The following is a 25106-nucleotide window of genomic DNA, read 5'->3' as shown; positions in this document are numbered from 1 at the left end:
GGGGGTGATTTTAAATAATTGGCTGTAACAAGACAGAAGTAATTTTAAGCAGAAGGTCCTCCAGAAAAGGAACCAAATTTCCCACCTTTAACATATCTTTTAGACAAATCATGAAGACTAACCTTTAGAACTATGCAAAATAGCTTTTAAAGAAACACTTTTCTGAAGCATTCTCCTTAACTGAAAATCAGCACCATTTAAATAAGCTTCCACAAAAAAACATGGTTTCAAGACTGCCGTGCTTCCAATTACCATGCTCCAGAAAAAAAAAAAAACCAAAAAATTACAAATAGTATCCATCTCAAAACAGATTTTGTTACAAACTACCTCAAAGCATTAGTTCCTTTCAGAAGTGCATTTGTTACTGTAATCCACATGCTACCAGTTGTCCTGGCTATAATAACACTCCAGAAGTCCAAGCTGCTGTTTGAAATGCCTCAAGTTACTCTTTTCCTTTCCAGAACTTGCCCTTTCTGCAGAGGCGTACCATATTTCCTCCCGCATCTCTGGCATGCATATGTGATACATGAAATTCCCTCTTACAGCTCTTTACCCTTAAAAACAGGCATCACCCATTGCACAGCCAGGGACAGGAAGCTGGGACTGCCTTTCCCTGCACTTGAAACAAAGTTGAGCAATGAGCAGTAAGGCCAACAAGCCATGGCCTCCTACAGATTCACACCTGGGACCTTTCTGCAGTCCCACAACCCTGCTGCTCCTGCCTCACAAGCCCCTACACCCCCCACAGGCTGAGCGACAGCCCCTGCAGACTGGTTGCTGCCAAGCAGGATGCTGGAACAGAGTTATAAACCACCCTGTGCTAATCTAGAGCGTTTTTCCTCTTCCACCTGCTTATTTCCATAAAACTTATGGGGAATTAGTATTTGCAACTTTACGCGTTTCAGCAGAGAGCTAAAAACTAACAATGGTTTAGACAAACCTAGAGGTGGAAGAGATGAAAGAAGACGGTGGAAGGACTCATAGGGATCTGATCACTAGTCTCATTTATTGATATGAAAGCAGGCCCTCAAATCCTAATTCCATCAGAGTTCCTTATTTATTTTCATCCACATTAAAAAACTTTTCCATTGAGAGGAAATCCTGAATTACAACTACACAATGAGAACTCTTAAACAAACAACTCTCAGCATAGAGTAGAGGCCTGGTCTGCAGCCAACAAGCACTGTTCTCATTTATCAGGTATTTAAAATTACTACAAACATTCTGCTTAACATTACAGCATCACCATAAACTTCCTTATCCAGCAAGGGAACAGATGAAAGGCTAGCATTCAGAAGCTCTGCACTCTACCCAGTCCCACCAAGAGCATAACTAAATCAAGCTGGGGTTTATTATTTCCTGTAGCACTTCTCTATCTAAATAAAGCAATTTTCTGCCACAGCTAGAAATATTTTGACTCCAGAATTCTATCACACCTTGAACTACATCCACTAGGAAGAAAGCAGCTCCAAACCTACCTCCCTCAAATTCAACGCACACAGAACCCTCATATCATACTGTCTTTCAACACACCCTAAGAGAGCCTCATGATTTGCTGGCAGTTTTCTTCTTCCCAGAGCCTGCAACTCTGCAGTTTGCTTTTTTGGTTGGGGTTTTTTGTTGTTGTTGCTGTTTAGGTTTTTTTTTTTCCTTTTGAGAGCAGATTAGTTTGTTCAGCACCTAGTGAAAACTACTTCATCTACAAAAAGGATTTGTGTGCAGCTCATGGCAAATCTTGAATGGAAAGGTTTTTCCCAAGCCTGCCTTTTTCTTTCTTTTTTTTCTTCTTCTTTACCTTCTTGGTTTTAAAAAATTGTCCAGACTCCAAATCCCAAGGTTTTTATGGACTACAGTCCCCAGAATAATTTCTTCACAAACTGAGCATTATATAGAATATTGGTCAACATGTTTGAGGTTGGAGAATGGTACTCATAAAAGGAAAAGATAAAACCCCCTAAAACTTAAAGAACAGTGTTGTATTAGATATTTAAACACAGAGAAAAAAGTAATCTAAAAGCTGAAGAGCTTCAGCATGGTTTTGTTTATGTATCATTTACCATATCTATGACTGCATCTGAAATCAAAACCAGACAAGTGAAAAACAAATGGAATTCTGCAACTCATAAAAGGAAGTGGTTGCTTCAATACCAATGATCACTTCTCATTGTAACACAAACAGATATGCCACCATTATCACCAGATCAGAGGCAAGAGGAAAGAATATTTTTCTCCAGTATGAAAGCAAGCTACTGTAGAGGTGCCTCTACTTTTTTGTTCACAAAATTCCATGGTGAAAAAGCTTAGCAGATCTGGAGGGAACACCCCAAACAGCACTGCAGTACCTGGCAACCCTATAATGGGAGTAGTTTGACTTTTAGATCAACGTAAGTGTAACAAAACTAAAAAATAAAAGAAAACAACAAAACTCTACTCATACTGTGGGATCTTGTTATGTCTAAAAAGCAAAAATAATGAAGAGATTTGTTGATGGTAAAACAAAAAGACTTGGGTTTTTTTCAGAAGGAGTTTTCAAATAATCACTAATTATTTATCTAAATATCTAAAGGTGGAAGGAACACCCTCAAGTCCCTCTAATTCAATGTTCCTACTCAAGTGGAGTCACCTGGAGCAGGTCACCCCACATTGTGTCCAGTCTGGTTTTGAGTACATCCATAGATGGGAACCAGAATGTCCCCAGGCTACTTATTCCAGTGTTTGATCACCCTCACTGGGAAAAAGTGACAGTTCAGAACTCCCTTTAGTTAAAAGCCTACAAAATCAAGTGGGTCTAGAAGGTCTCATCCTTCTTCACACAGATTTTTGGTGCACAGAGTTTTTGCTCCTATTCTCTCTTTCATGAAGTAGTCTCCAGAAAAGACTTCAGGCTGAAACGTAAGTGCAGAAGTAGTGCAGTGCTCCACATGATGTCCAAATCATCTTTCATTACTAACCAAGGACATCCAGCTCTTTGCTTAGTGACCATCATCCCCTTCTGACAACCTGGGAGAGCACCTTGTATCTTTCCTGAGAAAAGGTACTTTAACAAAAGCGAGTCTCAAGTTTCTGAAAGTACTGACTCTCCTTCATAGCACCACAACAGTGAAGACTGTGGCAGAAGAAACTCAAACTTGCAACCAGGAACCAAAGGCACAAAAAAGAAATCAAATTACTTCACTGTTCAATGTGTGAAAGTAGTCCTATTTCACTTCCGACTGTGAAAGATTCATGGAATAGAAGTAATAAGAGGAAGGAGAAGACATTAGAGGTGACATTTTTAGAAACAGGTAAGGTGTACATAAATCCTTCAGATTGCCGTATGGGATTAGGCTAACTCTAAGAAACAATCACTTTGGTGCATTCACAGAGGAGTAGGACATGGAAAGAGAGCATTCAGATCTTTCCATACTGGAGAAAGATATTTTGGTGAGAAAACACTTCATTACTGTCCAGAAGAGACAATGCAAAACAAATTAGGAAGTTCAACTGCTCCACAAGCCAAATGACTGAAGGCAGGACACCCAAAAATGTGTGTCAGTCATGGTACCAAACAGCAGCCTTGCTTAAAATACCTTCTAATACATAACAGCACACATTCAATGTGTATCTCAGACTACCATCACTTTCAGTACATTATCACTTAAACACTGTGAAGTAGGAAACATCTACTATATTGCTTTCTTGAATGAAAAGCGTACGTATAAAACCTGTTTCACTCTTCTTTCTGAATTCAGGACCATGATTTCATAAATACTGTCAAACTGGCATGTCATTAAAACATGATTTCACACCCTTAAAGCGTTTTCTGGCGAGCTAAACAGTAAAAAGAGTTGATGCAGAAAGACAGCTAATGCACCTGTTTTGAATAAAATATGGTGGCTCAAATCCCTTTAGAACCAACAATAAAATTAAGCTTTCAGCTCTTATGATATTAAGTACTGAATTCAGAGTGAAGTTTCTAATCCCAGCATATTTTGGTTAACTAACCAGGAATTATTCTAAATAATGACCAATGCCAACTGAATATTGCTTCCAAGTTCAAATTTAATTTAATGCAAGTGCTTTTTAATTAATAGTGGCACTTACTCTCCAGGAAAACTCTTTATAATTAGTATTTTCCCAATTAATTTGTTTTTGAAAGCCAAAACATATTGCTGGTCCTAATATTATTAGTGCTTAAGAATTTCCACCAAGGTTTCTACCAATCTTTTCCTTGAGTATTGCTTTGCATACTATATGTCTGAACATTCAACTTTTAAAGCAGCTTCCTTCAAAATATGATCTGATGGCTGTAGAAAAATGTTGGCAGTTCGACAGCTTTTATATTTTTGTTCTTTTTTCAACTCAAATCACGACAGGATTTAGGCGTCTATGGGAAAGGGATGGAGAGCACTCAGAGTTTGTATGCTGTCATTCAGAATTAGTGTTGATGTATTACCTCTGTCACAGCCCAGTGGTGTAAAAACTGGTCCAGATCAGTTAGGTAAAGACGGATAGGTGAAAGCTGTGTCTGGCTAATGTGTGGTTTTCCTCTAATGCCCTGGAGACTAGTCAGCTCCTCTCTTGAAAACCCTGGGGAAGAAGAAGCAGTACAACAGTATCACAAAACAAGCCAAACCGTGTTCTACTTTAACAGCATCTCTGACAAACACTGTCTTTTACATTATGTCAACATAACAATTTTTTCTTAAAAGCTCTTGCTTGGTATTATAAACGAAGTATATCAAAGTACAAATTTTGACTTTCGACAGAAAACAAAAATATTTTTGAAACCCAATAATATCGTAATGTGGTGTAAAAAAAAGTTTAAGAGGCCAGTGTTATGCTATTTTCAATATATGTATCTTTAAAAAAAAAAAATGAGTATAATGCAAAATACTTCATGTGTTCACAGTAACTCAGTAACCTCAGTAATAAATAATGTAACCTCAGGGTTAAAAAATATCATTTAGCTTATTATTTCTAGACAGGTATTAGATGTTTTAGCAAAACAGGATGACTTCTCCACAAGAGTTATTTGGGCTTTGCTTTCATTTTCTCTGCGATCAGTTCAGCATTCTTTTTACCATTTTAGGAACAAAAAGGTAATTTTTGAAATCAAAGTAGTTGAACATTATAAATAACCAAGGTGGTGAAGAACACACACTATTTTTTACCACAGCACAAGTTAGTGGAAGTTATTTCTTAGCAATATTACACCATTTTAACCACTGTAACTTCCCAAAGTTGCATCATCACAGAATACAACTATTTTTATAGCTGAGTAAGAATAGAGTAGCAGAAGTAGCTCTGCTCACATGCTGACCTTGGCCAGTTCGTTTTAACGTACTTTGATTACTTTATTCTGATGGAATGCTTTTAATAGCGTAAGCACGTTCACAGGAAATCCCAGAGGCACTCATTTACATTGTTATGAGCCAATAAAAGACATTTACTTCAAGCTAGGAAAAACAATCTTGCTTATGTCATATGCTGAATTTAGGTTTTCCTCATACTTTCCTAGGAAGGTTGCTAGAATGAAGAAAAAGTATGCAAATATTCAGCCCAAATGGAAAAGTGTAAAAAGAGAGTGCCAAAAATCAGATCCAGAGAATAAAAGGTATCTCATATCAAATATATGTAACAAGATTAGAATTACTTTCAGGAAGTACTTAGTAAACCATTTATTCTAAATTAAATTCAGTAATTGACTATCAAAACAAATTTCATTTTGTTAATTCTGAATTATTACATTCATATGGATTACCTATAAGGGTTGAAAACAAGAAGCTGAAATAGTCCACATCATTCACTGAATTATCCTGCACTTGGCACTTCCAGCCTGCAAAGGATGATCTACACAAAACCAACAGCAGACAGTTTATTAAAAACCATATAATTAAGAATTCACAACCTACCTGCACAATAGAATCACAATTAGCATGCCGAAATTGTTCCAGTTTTAGCATTCCTGTTTCTAACTGCTGTTGTTAGAATAGCATTTTAAATAGCTTGAAAACCAGAACTGGCTCTTTTAAGGACAAGCCACACTGAACTTTGTACCCCAGCATGGGCTTAGGTTGTTAAGATGATTGAGTTACTGAGATTTTCATTAATACTGCTATAATCTTTAGTACAGTGATGACACAGTAAATTAAACTAATTTTATTTCCCTTACTTGGTAAAAGTCATTATATTACAAATGCCGGGCTATATTTTTAATTATATCCACTACTTTTAATACAGCTCTTTACATGAACAACAAACCCCATGTGAAAGCAGTCTCAGCATCTCTTTCAGAACTGCTGAAGCTATTAAACACAGCTAAGTTCAAAACTTGGTTGGAGATTAAGAACACAAAAAGGAGCAATACACCAAGACAGGAGCAAACCCGTTATCAGAGCTGTCTGACACTTCCCTTCTCAAGGGCAATCTGGAACAAGTGGAGCACCAGCCTACTTTGGTGTCCTGAATTAGAAGCCAGTGCTTGTGGAAACTCAGAGCAAACAGACACCAGTGACCACTTAATGGCAGAGTCTGGTCCATGTGCCAGTGCTGAACCAGGAGGAAGCCAGGAGCTGGGAACAAGGACATCTCACACATGCTTTCCTCAGAAGGCTGCAGCTCAGACCCACATCACATTATGCAAAAATGCGTATTATTCAAATTGCAGTGTATGCTGCTTTTGGCACTGGCACTACAGACTATGGATCTTTGCTGTAAGAGATTGCTGCTTTCCACTCTTACAAACTTGTGAAATTTCAGAGCTTCTGAATGCAATTTTCCAAGCCAACTATCTGCCTCAGATCATTTTTTTTCCCTAATTTCTCTCTGCCAACAGCCAAAATGGCTTAACTCATGGGTAACAAAATTCTGGAAAGCTTGTTATGCAGGATTTTTTTACAGCTCCATGCTTTGGGAGCAAAAATATCAAATTTGGAATACCTTTGTGCCAGGCATATACATTTTGCCACCCACGAAAATCCATCCATAATATTTCAGCATCCACAAAAATGACAGCTAGAATATGCACGTGTCTGGAGTTATTTAAAAAGAAAGGAGAAAAACCACAGAATTTCAGAATGTCTTTAAATTAAAGAAAAAATTCAGGATTCCATCAGACTACCATGTAGGATAGTTAATTCTAAGGGAGCAAAATATCATAGCTAGGTGAGAGAGCGTGAAGTAAGGCTTTATTAAATAAAGTTCTCACTTCATATTGAGTTCTTAATGCCTGGCAGTACGGATTTGCCATATTTCAGGTGACATAGTGACTTTGCAGTGCAGGCAGCTCTGCATGCTTCCTTCTGGTTCCAAGGAGGCCAGGTCCTGCCCTGAGGCCTGGCTCACTACTTCCTTTTCTTAACCCATAGTCTCTCAATCTCTCTCCAGCCTTAAGGCTGCTACTTGACCTCCAAGTTCTCCCGAGACAAATCCCTTGGACATGGCAAATTGTCTTCTCCCAGGGGAACGGCGAATTTTTTCCATCTTTCCAAGGAGGTCCCAGTCCCATTCATTACCGCATGGAAGAGACTTCACACGTACTCAACTAAATCAGCAAGAGCTCTTGCCACTACTTCCCTACATAAGGTGGATATTCACACAGAAATCAGACCCATACACCAGAAGAGAGAGTGAAACCCGTGTCCTGTACAGCAGAGCAGAAGAATCTCCCTGAATCTGATGCAGAGGGACCATGAGTCTGACTCAAGGTCACTTGTTTTACCTACATAAGCACTGAGGAGCATGGAGACAGATTCAAGAGAGTTTAGGACTTACTAGACACAGAAAGTCAAACTGTGATGCAACCACTGAGCAGAATGGTGGGAATGCAAGAGGTTGGGAGAGATAACGACAGATGAGAAGCTGCAAAGGTAGTTAGGCAAATGTGAAAATAAATAAATCTAGGAAAAGAGAAAGAAAGAACATGTGATAAGCCCCAATTCAGGGAGTAGGGACTTGCATGACAAATCTTGTTAGAATCTGGTTTAAAATAATCAAATAAGAAAATATTTTTCCATTTTGGAAAAATTCTATTTCCATATGCAACAGTTAGCAGATGCTTTGAATTCCTGACAATAGGACCAGTGCATGCAAGAATTTTACATAACCTCCAGAAGAGACTGAACAAAAAAGATTCACTGCAGTCTAGGAAGCACAAATCGCCATAGGTTCAGGAGATCCCTGGACAGGAGAAATAATTCTGAAGCTTATTGCTAAACATCTGGAAATCGAACACTTCATCAGTTTTGTTTACCCACCCATCTACAAACTCACAAACAGGACAAGCACATTAAGCATCCTAAGAGAACACCAGGCTAAGGGCCACTGATACAGACATAAGAGGAAGCAGAAAGAACCCCGGCAGTTCTGCCCTGGGAACGTGGAGGCTGCATAAGGCACAAACCCTTAACAGAGCTATTAAATGGTTTAATATAAGATTCATCTCTACAAGCAGAGCTACACTGAGTCACACACACACACAAAATCACAATTGCCAAATTCAGCTGCAGTTTACTTTGTTAGAAAGCGAAAGCTATTACATGCACAGAAGAAGCCTCAATGTTAAAAGAGCATTCAGGTTAAAAATAACCTAGCATTAAATTTAGAAAAGTGACAGAGAAGGTTGCCTCTGATCTTCAGCTTGGCCTCTCTGTGCATAAACCTTAGAGTATGATAATATTATATGTCATATTTTCTCTGAAAAAAAAAAAATCTATGTCTCATTCAAATCATAGATGAATGGATTAATCAGGATTACACCATGAAGGATAACATAGTCTGACCTGTACCTTCCTTATTTATCGCATCACCTAGAATGTGTGCAGTGTATGAAGCATAATTTAAAAAGTAGAAGTACCAGCTCACAATTTCAGGTAAGTTATAAGAGATGTGAGATACATACTTTTTAAAATTGGAGGACAGAAGTCAGTGGTAACACATTTTTTCAAGTATCATCAATTTTTTTTTCTTTACTTTTGGGACAGACTAAGCTCACATTATTCACACTGGAAGCTTCTCTCATCCCTTTTTTTCTGCTAGTTATCCCTATCCTGCAACAGCTGAACAGTGATTAAAAGACTAAAACACCACTGACAGCTGTGGAGAGATACAGCTTCAAGTATTTCTAAGAGCAGAACACAGACTCATTTGATCTCTACTTCTCCATTTGAACTTACAGTGAATTTGAGGTCAATTTTTTGCTTTAAAGATAGAAGATGAAAAGTATTCTAAAAAAATTGGAGCCCAAATGTTTCATACTGAATTCCTAAACTCATCAGGTACTTCTGTGTACTTCTGTCTACACCTTTTCCTTGCCTCAGTTCCACATCTTTAAACTTGGAAAAATACCATCTTCCCATCTCCTGCAGCTGTGAAAATTACTTGAGCACAACAAAAAACTTCCACGGGTGGGGGCAGGGGGAGGGAATCCCTTTGTTTTCCAAGTGGGACATAATAGAGAAAACATGGAGCCCCCTACTGAAAGAGGGCCAAAATGTAACACTAGGTAAACGCTCCTTCAGTGCTCATGAGGTGCTCCATACAGAATGGAGGATGGAAAAATAACATGAAATCATGTAATTAAAAGGCCACATGAGAATCTCACAGATACAATAAATTACAACCAAAACCAATGTCTTTCTAATAACACAAACACAAGCAGAGCAGCATTACAGCACAGAAGTTTGTTTAAATACAAGTTTAACCAGCTGTCATCACCTCAATTACCTTAGAACCCAAGTGCCTATAATGTAGACGCTTGTTAAAGCTGCTCAATTTTGAAGTTCACATTAAAGGAAATAAAAAATAAGATAAACAACACAGAACAAGAGAGATTCAATTCTAGAACAGATGTTGATGTACTACATCACTAATTATTTTTAAAATCTTTGCTTAATATATTAAGACTACCATGAATAATTAGGGACTGTGTGCACTTTTAAAATGCGTTTTCAAGATGCTTGTAAATTACATGTCAGACATCTGACTAAAAAAATTATCTGCTTTATATGTGGAAGACAGGTAATAAGCACATTATAACTTCTCTTTTTTGAATAAATTATTACTGACAATGGGAACCTGTTATCAAACTGCGTATGAGTGAGACCTCTCCAGTCAAATAGTCCAAACCCACATTAGCTATGAGGAATTACGTGTTTTAATTTCTATAAGGTCACACACTCTCTGTGAGAACCTCTCTTCTGAGGCTTAGAATTGCACCTTTAGGTAACCTGCTCTGTACACCAAATGGTATTAAAAGAAAAGATGAATCTAATTAACTTAAAAATTACTGCTTCCCTTGTCACTAGCATAGCAAATATTTTTCAGTCAAAGCAAGTATGCACTGCATTCCTTTTATCACTTGCTACAAACTTTTAACTCCAGACGGATTTCACTACTTTAGTTCATGCTGTTGTTATTTTCAGGCTGGCTGTATCACACAGCTGCAAAATAAAACAACTGCAGTTTGTGCACAAGCGGTTATTTCTCAACTGCAGACTACTATCTCTGTGCCTCCTGACCTCAACTAGCTAGCAATTGATTTATGGTTCAGGTTTAAGGTGCTGATTTTGGCTTATACAGTCAAAAGTAGTCTTTGGGTAATTTAGAGGTCTCTAGTAGAAGAACTCTGATGAACCTTGCTGCAGTAATTTTAGAAATTATCCTCCCCCTTGTCCTCCTGTAAAACACACTGTTCAAACTCCAGCTCAGACAGCAATGCACCTGTCTAGCACTTGCTAAGCAAGTTTTCCTTAGAATTTGGATTTGACTTGGGTTTTGATTCTATTTTTTTTTTTAGCAATAAAATTGAAAAAAAGTGTGACTAATTTCAACCCCGAATTCAGTCTCCACATATTTTTAAAGCAAAACATGATAAAGCAAATGAAAGATTCACAGTTCTTCTGAGGCATTAATAACTATCACCCTTCTGCTCATAAATGTGAGGGTTGTAACATTCAAGAAGTGCAATGTTAAGGGCTTCTGTTTTCTGTTCAAGGAAAATAAAATCCAATACCTCATAATTAGGAATATCTAGTGCAGAGCATTCCTGAAGCTTTACAGAATTATTTGAATATTGGCAAGACAACAGCCTGAGATATAAAACTTGTACTGTAGTAAGTGATCCTATTTTAAATTGATTTTATCAACCACTGATTACAGATTTAAACCAATGACTCCCACAACTGTTTTTTTAATTCTGGGTTAAAAAATCACTGTAAAAGGAGTTTCCCCTCTATTTCTTTCACTGATACTTCTGTTCTGCACAGAACATTTAAACAGTCATAGGCACAGTCAGTAGCTGATTCACTCATTTCCTGAAGAAAAACCTAACTGCATTCTAGGCCTCAACTCTGTGAAAATTTAATAAAATTTAATAAAATTATTAAGTACACATCCTCAAAATAGTTCAATGACTAAGTCACTGTGCTAGGAAATAGGAAATCAATCTCCCCTTCAGATGAAGACAGTGAACACAGACTTTCCACAACCTCAGCAAGTGCTTTAACCACCAAGATACTATTAATAATTTATTATTAAATTGTCCTTCAAACACATCAGGAGCAGAAAACTTCTTGAGATTCTGTACACCCAGCAGACAATCACTGCACAAGAATAGCCTTAGCCTGCTTGATTGCCATAGGACAGCAGTTACAGGGACTCTACCCATTTCTGATCACCAAAGAAACTGTGTTGGTTCTCCTCAAGATAACCTGTTGAAACTTCAGCTGAACAAAATATTATGGAACTCAACAAACCAGAAGGGAAGTGCCAGGATGAGATGGCATTCACCTTGCAAAAGAACTCCATGGCAAAGCAAGGATGAACTGAACTAGCAGCTGTGAGCAACCTGATATCTGAGAACTTCCCTGACACCTGCAAGAGTATGGAGTGACAAAAGCCGTGATATTTTTGGGGGTTTTTAAGTTGTTTTTTTTGGTGTGGGTTTTTTTTGGTGTTTTGGGTTGGGTTTTTTTTGAGCTGGTTGTTATGCTTTATTTTTAAAAATAGGTTCCATATAACTAAGGTCTGTAACATCAGTGCCTGCACTAGGCAAATTAATACACACTGTAACAATGGATGAAATGAGCTGACACGTGAACACCTGTGTCATGCTGGGGAACAGACAGAATGGTTTCTGGAAGAACAATTTTTGCATTATGCATCTCTTAGAAATCTTGTTAATGGTAGCTGCACATGAATATGGAAGACCCTATAATACTGAGGAAAAAACATTCTAGAAATCTAAGCAACCCCAGGGTAGGAACGAAGATCCTTACATCCAGAGATAATTGGTTTAAAGGCAGGAGATGGTGGGTAGAACTGATCAGCTCATACGGCAGAAGACAGACATCACTGGAGGCTCATGTTCCCTGGGCCACAGTGACTACTGAGGAACAACCCAGAAAGAGAGATGACAAAAGTCCACACGCACTCGCATTATTTAGTATACGAAAGTACTTAGAAGTGTAAGCTAATCAAGGCTACCCTGTCTTTTTTTTGTCTCCTTACAAAGCAATTCGGTCACTTTATCTACCTAACAGTGAAGATGACACACCAGCACCTCCCACATTCAGTTGTTCTGCAGCTCATCAGGATACAGCTGAGCAGCTCTTTTGGCGTAGCCAAGAGTTCAGTTAAGGCCTTGGAAACATGAGAAGCAAAGTGGTTCTTCCACAATAGCCAAAATAATCACACGGCTACCAAGGAGCATAAGGAATTGTTTCCACTGCATGAAACAGGGCTGAGTTTTCTTTCACAATCCAGGGCCACAGATACGTAGGACAGCACCCCTTTACCATTTGCAAATCTTCCACTGTAATCAACTAGACATTGTATGGAGAAAAAAATCTTTACTGATACACAGAGAGGTGTAGAGAAAAGGCTTCCTTGCTTCTTTTGACTTCCTATTTTTATGACCTGTGCTACCTATGATCTCTCAACACAGCAAGTTTAACATCAGCCCAGAGTTTATCTATCAACACAGAGCTGTCCAGCTACTGATCAGTAGGCATCAGAAGTGGGAGACTTCCACACAGACACTGCAGCATCCTTCCCTTATTTCTAGAAGACCCACTCAAATCCTTCAGCACACTGCCTGGGGGTTACTGTCTGAGCCCAGAAACACTGCTCTGCTGATAAAATCATGTTGGGACAACACTGTACAGGTGTTTCTTCTAGCCAGCCTTCTCACAGGACTGTTACGAACTCTTCATGTCTTAGAGCCAGCCAGCTGTGTAATGATCGTTGCATTGTCTGACTGCCATCTAAAATCATGCTTACATGTAAAAACACCTGTCAAATACGAGGTAATGGATCACTTATGGAATTACCTATAAGCATGAAAGGTATGTTACAATACATCCCAAACACTCCCATACTGTCATTGTCAGGAACTGTGTGTGTATAAGCAACATAACACACTGAAAGGAGCAAAATCACATGCAAGTACCACACCACAACTGTTGCACCTCTATGAAGAAAAATCTACAACATTTTCTCCCAGTGTAGGCGTGTACTTGCACTTTGGTAAAACATGTTCTTTTAAAACATTAAAAAGCCCTGTGCCAGTATTTATCTGAGCTTTGGCACAGTTTATTCCTGTTCAGCTTCAATGAAAAATAATTTGTCAGATTGAAATTCAATTGCAATAAAGTATAAACTCATGTCCTGCATCAACTTAATCAAATCAGTTCTGAGTTCCATTGCTAATGAGGATCAGCACTCTCAGTTTTCATATCAGTTCTGAAAAAGACAGGAAACCATGACTGTGACAAAATGATGTTGAAATTGCTAAAAAAAACCTCAAAAAAACCCCAAAATTTGAATTTGAATCTTGGAATACTTCCCCAACCATATACCCATCTCATCATTTGGACCAACTTAGTTCCAGGTAGCACAGGGCCTGAATGTAAGCTCCAAGAGCAAGTGAGGGGTTTTTATCCTCCTTTTCCTCCAACAGGTTACCACGTGTAGGCATTGGTTTGTTAGTGTGAGTTTTTTGTTTTAACTTTCATTACGTCTTTTGAAGGATCAAGTCTTTCCATCTGAAAACGTGGCAAAATACAACAAACATCTGAAAGGAATTACCAGGGATTTGAGGAAAAATATGAAGCCTATTTTAAGAAAACAACAATTTAAGCTATGCATTGTTAAAAGTAAGCCTGTCAGCTGCTCATTTGCTCCAGAGCTGCAGAGGTTGTCTGAAAAAAAGCACTGCTTTCACATTATAAATGAGAGCACAAATCAGAAGAAACATTCACTAACGAGCAAACGGCATTTACTGGGCGGCAGCAATTGCAGTGCAGCAACACAATTCTTTTCCCTTTGATTAGGAACATCATACTACAACCGACCTGGGGAAAAATTTAGGGGCTGTGTCCTTAAACACAAGCTTGGACTTCTCACTCATTCAAGTCCTAGACATTTACAAAACAGTGAGCGAAAAAAAGGAAATTTGTTGACCAGATGTGGATGAAGGAATGCACTGTAACCCACCCCATGGTTTGATTCTCAAGAACTACAGATCCTTTCTCATCTTGCAGCAAGGAAAACAGATCATTTTTTTACCCTTCATCCTCAGTGGTACCCCAACAGGGAAAAGACAGCATTTTGAAAGCACATTCTAATGTTTAGTTTAATGTTAGCTTATTCAATAGTGCGTTAAGCACTTCTGTTACTTTCCTCCTTTATTTTTTGTTTCTAAATTGAGGGGTGTAAAAATACAGCCAGAAAAGGCACTTCAGTGAACACAGACCTATTGTTGCATTTTTCCTAGCAACCCATTCATAACTACTATACCTCTCTATACATGTATGATTTTTGACTTAGTCTCCAAGATGTTCTGAGCTGCCTTTCCATTACATACCATTTGTAATGAATTGAGAGTTTCCTCTTTTTTGTGTTATTCATTTAATATGAATTTAGCTCATTTTAGCAAAACTTTCATTTTGCTGATGTCTTTTTAAAATAAATATACTGTCCTGCTATATTTTCTACACTTTATTTGCATGAGACTTATTGTATTCAGTTCCTCTATCAGTATTGCTAACCACAATAACGGGTTGTAATATCCTCTCCAAGTTCTCTCCAGGCTGCAAACACTTTGGGGGAATGTGCTATTTTTCTTTTTCTTGACTACAATTATGCATTCAATAATTCTTTTATCAAGTAGTATAGAGGGTCTTCGTTAGCTACACTTTGCATTCTCACTGTGCCTTCTCATGCTGTACTGGCAAAGGTTGCAGATAAAATAACTAGGATGGCTAAATAAAGAAAAAGTAGCATTTAATTACAAAGGAAGTATCTATAAAGAACTCTATTATAACTCTAAAACATCTCTCAGGAATATATTTGATGACACAGAATTTTACACCTTATAGGAAACAAATGTTAAAACATCCACCTCAGCTCTTTCTAAGCACCAGATTCCAGAGGCTAGCAGGAACCAACAGGCATGCCTGGATGCTTGATGAGATGTCAGCTGAGCTCCCCCATTATTGTCTGGAAAGCAGCAGAATATTTTAAAGGCCCTACCCCTTAAGAGGAGAGTCCATTTACAGTTACATCAAGCAGAATGCAAGTTACCCCCAGGGTTATCTCAAACCTGTGAAAACTTGCAACTCCCACACAATTTATGCCAGAGAGCACTCAGCTTTTATTTATATGGTCCTCACCCTTCTCCTTTTCTACAACAACAGAAACAACTCTTGGCAAGACCCCAGCAGGGAAGGAGTCCCACAAGAACAAGAAATGGCTGTTTGAAGCCATTGGAGATCACATTTATGGACACTCTACTTCAAGAGAAAATTGCCATAAATTAACTCCCATTGTTTTTTATCTAGACAGTGAAATATTATCTGTCCAACTCTCTATTACAGTGAAATAATTTCCAGACACACTGTTCCAATGGATAAAAAGTTCTAAAACAACCATAACTTTTATGCATAAATAAGGCGCATAAATAAGGCACATAAATAAATCGCATTTCAGTTTCCTTATTTGTACTTCAAGGAATGAGAGGAGACAGCAAAATTTTCCCATAAAGTCAGCAATCTAATTTCCTAATTTATATAATCTGCATTTCTTAATCCACAATTCACATAATAGAATACATAACAGTAAATACTCAGATTATATATTACTAATCTTAAACATAGCACCATATACAAAATGAAGGAAAAAAGAGAAATCTGTTTGCAAGAGTATCTGACCCCCAATCACCACAAAGTCACTGAGTGGCAGCCAAAAACACTGAGCCTGGCAAATGGGTTTCTCTGCAACTGTAACAGTACTGAGCTTGGTATGTGAACAGCAGACTTCCACTTTGTCAGGCAAACAAAGTAATCTACCTTATACAAGAAGGTACATTTACAACATTTAATACATTTCCATATTTGACAAAAATATTTGCTTCAAAGTCAGTCTTCCAAAAAGTGCTCAAAAAATAAGCATATGCCTCACTAGTCCTTTAAAACTAGTCTGAAGCAGCCCTTCTACCCTATTAATGCAGAAAGTAGGCATAGGGAGATTACACCAAAAATTTTTCCAGCTTTACCTCCAATACTGCTAAAGTTTATTACCTTAGCCCCTATCAGACCATCAATGATTTATACATTTCTTCACTTCCTGAAGAGAACTGTCTACCTGTCCATATCCACGGCCTCAAGGGATTACCAGAACTCCACTGTCAAGGCAAACCTAAGACTGGAACTTCAAGCCAAAGATCTACTCATGTCATATATTATATACTCCAAACCAACACTTAAACCATTCACCCCTAACTAGCAGAGAACTACTATTTGATTATTTAACAGTTATTCCAATAAATCATGAACGAAAAATAAACACTGAAGTTAATTCTTCTGGAAATGTGGCACACTGCACCAAGATGAACTGTCTATCTCAATATGTCAAAGTGGTACCACCTAAAGATCACAAAAAAAATCCATCCAGTAGATTTGATGCAAAATACTTTCTAAAATACTAGCCAGACCCTTCAATTTTTCTCCATAAACATAAGCTCATCAGAGGCTTAAATCAGAGGCCAACTCGGAGAACTCATCTCCTGTCAAGAAGTTGCTCTCTCTCATTTCTCAGGCAGAAGTGACAGACTGTTCATTTATGTCACTCCACACCTTTCCTCACCTGTTTCTGTATGACTTATACCCCAAAACCCTGGCACACTTCCATCACCTGCCTGGATTTATTGAAGCTACTTAGATCTCAGATCCCATACAGTAGGCACAAGGCAGGCATTTGACGAGAAGAGCAGGGAAATTAAGCCACTACAACACCTTCTAATCCTCAGTTTCACCTGAAACTCATCAGCTGTAGCCATCCCAGTGACCTCAACACCAGCAATGTCTGTTCACTGGCAACAGAGATAGATCATGATCAATTAGTGTAAATCTGGCCATGTTCATACCAGCAACCAAAACGGGGTGGCTGCATTTCAGCTTTTTTTCAGAACAGTCCTTGGCCTCAGCCAACTTCAGTGAATGTAGACCAAAATCACTACAGAAACCATTCCAATAATTTAACAGTATAGTAACTGTCAGTTACCCCAAGACAGTAACCAACCTCCCAGGATGAGAAACCTTCCCATTCTACATGGAAATATTGTCAGCATCATCTTAATTCTCAGCACACAGCGCTCACCTAGTGGTCTCCTACAGACCACTTGGGTATTCAGTTCACCATTGCAAAAATAAAAAGTGAAACTATTGAATATTTTCAAAATTCATTTCTAATAAATAAAAAAGTCTGAAAGGTAACACACAACTATAACTTAATGTTGCCACCTGATACAATCACAGGGCTGTGCTTTGAGCCATCCGGATACAGTTACTATTAAGTTTTATTGTTTACACACACACACAAAAAACCCTACGAATTCCTTGAGTTTCTAATGATTGTTCAGGGAACTGCAAGTTTTATTATCATCCAAAGGTACTCTCAGTGAATCCACCTTAATGTAGCTGCTCCCTTACAAATACACATGGCTCCATACGTGCACTCTTGGATGCAAGTAAAAACAGCCATTCTCTGCCAGTCAAAACAGCGCGGGAATAAAGGCTATTGAAGAACTAAGACCAAGTACCAAACCCTCTGACACTCCTGAACGCAATATATTTAAAGCCTGACGGACAAGCAGATTCCATAGGAGAAGAGAAATTTAGGGAGAATCTCCCCTCTGCAGAGAACGGGAATGTACAAGAAGAGAAACAGCGCCATCTACTGACAGCACCGGGGTACTCATAAATGACAGCTCCTGAGGAATGGGACAGTTTCTCCATGCAAGTCATAATCTAAAGGTACAGAAAATGTTCCACGAACCAAGCTGTGGCACAGAAACGTGGCATTACGTAAGTTTTTTAATAGCACCATTTATTTGACAAACTTGGAAGTTTAACTCTGAGCACCACAAGAGCTGTAAACGATGACCAGGAGTTAGCCAGTCCCTCTACTTCTTCAAGGCTTTGCCCTCTGCCATCCATGTCCAAACTGATTGCCTGATACTAAGCTATTTCCAGTGAAGTATATTTGTATCCCCTTGCTACACAGCCTATTCCAGTATGCATCTCTGCTTTCATAAAATGTTGCTAGCACTCAAACCAAACATTCTCTTGACATTTAAGGTCTGTATTTTTAATCCTGCTAAAACTGCACTCCTCAACAGCCCTTTACACAACTGACTGCGACTTCTTCCCAGCCTCATCAGTCATTCCCCATTATTACAATTTACAGACTATCATTCTTCCCTCTTCTTGAGACCCACTCCAGTTTGTCCATGTCATTATCTAAAAACAAGCCACAAAACTGGATACAATAGTTCAGCTTGGCCTTTCTGATCAAAGACAGAAAATTCGTTCATTTATCCTATGTGCAGTAACAGGTTATGAAGCTCATAAAGCCCAGCTACGGTTCATATCTAGAAAACCTACTACTGTTTTCTAGACTGTACCACTTATTTCCCAATGAAAAAGAAGTATTAGACTCCTACTCTTGAAAAGTTAATATTTACTATTACTTACTCCCTATCTTTGCATGCTTAGCCAAAGCAACTTTTTTTTGGACACTCCCCTCAAGCCACAAACATTTCTATCCTCTTGCTTCTCTAAGTCTTTAAGGTACCCTAGATGAGTCATTTAGGATAAAATGTTTACAGTCATGATGACTGGAAAAAAAAAAAAAAAAAAAAACCAAGAAAAAAAAAAGGAGTCTTCCCCAAAATACATTTCATCTAAGCCAAAGCTAAAAATGGTGTCATCTATAAGCTTTTAAATGTTAAAACCTGTACAGGTTTTTAACTTGGATATTATAGGTAAGAATGCATTTTCAATGCCTTGCATTCACTTTGTCTACGAAAGAGTCATTTTAATCTTTCCAAGAACTTGTATTATTTTCAGATGTGCTTCTAAAGAAAACGAATCAACTTCCTGTCCTTAATACTAATCCCTCTCAATGAAGTAAGAACCTTATCAAATAAAAGTAATCCTAAGTCAAGAGCAATCATTTTTTTTTCAAGTTTCATCAAAACTTGCAGGCTTCCAGAAAGGACTGACAGGGATTTTCAATACAAGAAAATGCACCACTGTAAGTACATCAGTACATTTTTCTTTCGTTTAGCGATTTCAGATGGACTTCTTGGGTTGATTACCTACAATCTTTGAATCCAACTTAAGTTTAAAACATGTTCCAAATGCCATAGATTAAAATCAAAACATTTCCTTTGCACTTCTGAAAACTAAGAGTTTACTCCCCCTGCTCCGTTTTCAGAAGGTAACCTACAAAATTTGGTAAGAACACTACCCTCTGTCTGCCACTTGCATCTTCTGCCAAAAGGGTTAAATGCCTACAACCCACCTGCAGCTTCACAGCAGTTTTTAGATAACAGGCACTCCATTATTACAAAAATCTCCCACATTGAAGATCCACTAAAATCTAACAACAAAATAAGCACCTGAGTGCTTATTACTGACTTTAGTTCTTACAATGACTGTCTCCGAACTGGTTATACTTTGCCACTGAGTTTCCAGTATATTACAGACAATTTTTCATTATTAAAAGTAAAATCTGATGTCCATCTTCCCAAAACTAGACAGAATTTCACTTTTACAGCAGTAATGCATTATATATATAGGATATAAATCTCACCACTATTGTTTCTTATGTTAGTCACCTTACTCACACATTACACAGCTAATACAAACAGGTCTGTATTTGGCAGTACACTGTGTTGTGTTACATTTTGATTAAAAACATTTCAGGTCCTAAAAGCATCAAGAATCACCTTAAGCATAATTCATATAAGCTTAATTCCTGCTTGTTTATTCAAGGTTCCACAATATTGACCAATGGAGAAAAACATATTTTTCCCAGAAGCAGCAAAGCAAAACAGCCTTGTGAAATCTCAGCAAGCCCTCCACTCACTTCAGTGGAACACCAGCCTCTCTCCCTGACTTCACAGGCAAACCTATCCTCTTTCAAGCCAGGACAAAAAAAACGAAGAGCATGAGTAATTTCAAACAAGGCACTTGCCTAGCAACTGTAATTTGGCTATTTAGGTGTGGTAATTGGACAAAAAGTGAGGTGAAAGAAAGCAGAACATGAGAAACAAACTGGTTGGTTGTTTTTCACAATCAGCTGTGTCAGGTTGAAGCATTTACAAGGAAAAGCTGCAATTAGTGACAGGACAAAGACCACTGGTGATGACATTCTGGGTAGAAGGTGCTCAATACTGTGCAGCCTTACAGGTTTTGTAAGAGATAAGCTAATGCTGCTTTGCATCCTTACTGAAAGGACTCAGTATTAAAAGCACCGATGATTGTATTTAGAGATGAAAATTCTTGGTAGACTTCATTAATATATACAAAGACAATAAAATAATAGGGATAGATGAATATGGCACTTAAGAACATGGTTTAGAGGCAGACTTGGCAGTGCTGGATTAACACCCGGACTCGGTCTTAAAGTTCTTTTCAAACCTAAACAATTGTGTGATTTTCTTACGTATTGGAGAAAATCAGGCATTGTAAAGACAGAGTCAAAGCAAAAGGCTAGGAGTAAAGTTTGACTCAAGCATTAACTTGCCTCACACCATCAGTGCCAGCACGTCATATTGATTTTCTGTGTGCAAACTGATCACAAAGTTCACACTTTATGACTGAACATTCACACACAGGCTGCTCTTGGCCAGAGCCAGGCGCAGAGCGCGGTACCTCATGTGCAGGATGCCGATGAGGGTGGCGGCGAGGTCGGAGGACATCCTGCCCATGATGCAGCAGCGGCTGAGGCAGGCGAGCAGGCTGGCGGGCAGGCAGGGCAGGAAGTACACGAGCTGCACCAGGCGCCGCTGCGCCTCGGCCGGCAGCAGCACCAGCGTGCCCTCGAGCGGATCTGCAGCACACAACGCACGGTCAGCACGCGCCCAGACACCCCGCCTGCACTGACCAACGACCTCAGCTACTGGCTGACATGAGGACATTATAACCAACATCAACGAGGGGGGGAAAAAGGACAAAAAAAAAAAAGGCAGTACTAGCCTAGAACATAGGAGGCCGAGAGGGGAACCTTAGCTCTCTTTACAACTACCTGAAAGGAGGTTGCTGCCAGGTGAGGGTCAGTCAGCCTCTTCTTCCAGGTAACAAGTGACAGGATGAGAGGAAATGGTTTAAAGTTTTGCCAGGGGAGGTTTGGATTGGATATTAGAAAAACTTCTTCACTAAAAGGATGGTCAGGCATTGGACTAGCTGTCCAGAGAAGTGCTAGTATTACCATCCCTTGAAGTGTTCAAACACAAGTGGCACTTGGGGACACGGTTTAGTGGTGGACTTGGCAGAGCAGGGATACTGCTTGGACTCTATGATCTTAGAGGTCTTTTTCAACCTAAATGATTCTGTGATTCTCTGACACACAAAAACTGAAGCTTCCAGTCTAACTAGTTGCTAATTTGAACTAAAGATCTCAAATCTTTATACTATCCTTTAGTAAATGGCACACATAGTTCATTTTAACCTTTATTATAGGGGACCAAACCAATCTGCAACCCTGCCCCCCCCACCCAGTCTTTACGTTCACCTAGGAAACAACAGGATTTTCCACCTATAGCAACCTGCCAGCCAGGTGAGGGACAAAATTCCTTGTGCAGTAGTGTAAAAGTCTTACCGTATATTCGAGCAGCAGTGGCTTGTAAACTTTGCAACAATTCCTTGTTTGAACGAGAAGCAGCAGAATGAATGATATCAATGAGCTGATTGGAAAGCTCAGGGTTCCTCAAGCCAAGCAGAGCCAGTTGCTGAGGTAAGCCAGCCAACCAACGAGATAAAACTTTACTTCGACTTCTAAAGAAAGAGGGAAAAATCAGTTGGAGGGGGAAAAAAAAAGCAAAACAACAAAAAACCACAAAAATATCTGTTCCCATTCTTGATTAAGTTGCTTTTATTTCTCCTTTCTGGCTCAAACTGAAACAACTGTATGGACTAATTCTATCTTTCATAGGCTAAAATTTCTATGTCACTCAGGCTTTTCAAATCAAGTACCATTTATAAACCAACCAAAAGCATTTCATCAGCTTACTACCAAAGTGATGATCACAAGAAAAAAAACTGCCAAGTGTAAACCAAGAAGTTCAAAGTAGGTCTCTGAAGATGTCAACAAGAGTAGCATGATGATGATACAGATTATTTCGCTCTCAAAGACCTGTCAACCAAAACCTTTTCAAGGAAATTAAGTACCCATGACACAAGAGAGAAGGGCCTTGCAAAGAGATGAACTGTTCAACAGTGGGAAAAGCCTGGAGAACAGACAACTGAAGTGGGTGAGTTGGAGGTGGGCTCAGAGATCTCAAATCACTTGACATGGAAATAGTGGATGGGAATAAAACATTTGATTCATCTTCCCACAGATGGGAACAGATGCTAGTATCAAATGAAGCTAGAAGGAGCCAGGATTAAACAAGCAAAAGTAAGTTGGGTCTTGACATAGCTGAGCTTTGTCACTCCTTGCCAGAGGATGCTGCAGTTGCTCTTGATTTAGACTGGTCCAAGCAATTATGAGCAAAGCTCATGATACAGACATCCACTGAGTGATAAACACACAGAAGCTCTGCACACTGAGGAAGAAGAGGCCTCAAATGATTGGAAGCTTAGAGTATTATGTAAAAGTAATTCTTGTCTTCTTCCTATAGCATCTCACATAGGTCAGTGCTGAAGGCAGATTGTGAGGCTGAATAGCCTTTTCAGACCCTTACCAGTATATAAATGCATATGTGCACACACACACAGACTATATATGCATAAATACACACAATGACCACATGTATGTGTGCAGTGATTAGGTGAAGATAACCAAAACATCAAGATGAAACTTAATTCTGAACCGTGTAATAAATCAGTCAAGTTTTCTTTTTTCCACAAGGCAGCAAGCAACAGGCCAAAAGCACTTACTTTATCCTTGAATCAGACATACCTAAAAATAAACTAATTCATTAAAAAGTTCTGGAAAAATGCTCCAATGTAAATTCTGTTTCTCTTAGACTATTTTTGAGAAGCTTCTGAGAAAAAAAAAAAAAAAAGAAGAATGAGGAGAACAGTCAGAGGAGGGCTGAAGGAGCTATGACGTCAAACTGAATAGAACAACATGAATGTCATCCAGGAGCTACCGAACAGTCCACATTTTGAAGAAATTAAAAAAACCCCACTTGTTTCTAAAAGAAACAAATGGATCAGTGTAGTACACAAATATTGTGTTGTCTTCAAATGTCTTGTCAGACGTAAGTGTAGTCATACTTTTTTGCAAAGAATTTTTGAGATTTCATTCTTATGTTACTAAAAATGTCACAGATCCATGTAGAAGACTAAGAGGAACAGCAGGAAAACTACTGCTATTTGTGATGCCTAAAGATAGAAAGTTAAAGCTTTCCAGATAGTCATATGATCACATGAAACTGAATGACGTTCTCCAGACTTTCAGGTAAGTACAGAGAACAGTGGTTATATAACCTCAGGGAAACTAGTCAGTATGAAAAAGGTCTCTTTTTCACTCTGTGTGAAAAGAGGATGAAAATGGGATATTCCCAAGCATTTTTTCCTTTTCTTCATATTCCCTACACTTTTTATAATGTTCAGAGCATAGCATTAGATTATTTCTGACTGTAGATCTAATTACACGTACTCAGGCATTACCACAACAGAAGATGTAACAAAGCGAAGGAGCTGTAGAAGGGAACAATTTTTCCAAAGCTTGACTACATTAGTGGATGCCAGGACTTCTGAGAGACCTGAGGTTTGATTTTTTTTAGTGGCAGAAACAGATCACGTCCCCCAGAAAGCCAACTGTGTCTCAGGCTGCATCAAAAGCAGCGTGGGCAGAAGGTCAAGGGAGAGGATTCTGCTCCTCTACCCTGCTCTGGTGAGACCCCACCCTGGAGTGCTGCATCCAGCTCTGGGTCCCCAGAAATAAGAAGGACATCAACCTGTTGGAGCAAGCCCAAGGAGGCCATGAAGATCATCAGAGGTCTGGAGCACCTCTTCTATGAGGACAGGCTGAGAGAGCTGCTGCTGCTCAGCCTGGAGAACAGAAGGTCTCCCCAAAGCGTTAGAGCTACCTTACAGTACCTGAAGGGGACCTGCAGTTCCCAAACGAGCCAGGATTGATGCAGCCTGATTTGTGTTTAAGGTTTTTGCGGTGCTGGAACTAGATGACTTGACTGAAAAATACTTTCTGGAAAAGTTAAGATTTAGAGATAACCTGGACACATCTGATGAATGAAAAACTGTTGTAACACCATTACATAGAGAGAATAATCTCCTCTTACTACATCTGAAGAAAGTCAGATATCTAAGAGCTGCCCATGATCTAATAGACACCCCATGATGAACCAGGAGCCCAGAAGGACAGTTTCTCAAACCTAGTCTCTTTAGAGGCACACCCCTAAAACAACAGAATCTTTTTTTTGAATAAAGTAAGTCAGAGAGGCTACACAGCCACTATCAGAACACCAAAAGGCACTAAGTGCTCATGACCTCAGGCTGGAAAAAAAAAGCTCATGACCTCAGGCTGAAATAATGGAAATGCTCCATGGCTATAGCTTCACAACCTTGGCACATCCACTGACTGCCACACAA

The 25106-nt window shown here is 38.9% G+C and overlaps 1 protein-coding gene across 4 annotated transcripts in view; it reads right to left on the bottom strand.

The window, feature by feature from the left end:
• The window catches only part of TEX10 (testis expressed 10), a 55592-nt gene that overhangs the window by 11831 nt on the left and 18655 nt on the right, over positions 1-25106 (bottom strand). For all 4 annotated transcript variants that reach the window (XM_039550188.1, XM_039550191.1, XM_039550190.1 and 1 more), the window contains 4 exons: positions 22147-22322; positions 21201-21378; positions 5744-5832; positions 4436-4569 (listed from right to left, as the gene is read on the bottom strand). In XM_039550188.1, coding sequence (XP_039406122.1) covers positions 4436-4569; positions 5744-5832; positions 21201-21378; positions 22147-22322 — 577 coding nt within the window. The remainder of the gene's footprint in view (positions 1-4435; positions 4570-5743; positions 5833-21200; positions 21379-22146; positions 22323-25106) is intronic.

This window comes from Corvus cornix, chromosome 2 (assembly GCF_000738735.6).
Source record: "Corvus cornix cornix isolate S_Up_H32 chromosome 2, ASM73873v5, whole genome shotgun sequence".
NCBI lineage: Eukaryota > Metazoa > Chordata > Aves > Passeriformes > Corvidae > Corvus > Corvus cornix.
Note: the sequence above shows the minus strand (reverse complement) of the source record. Positions and strands in the feature narration are given on the sequence as shown.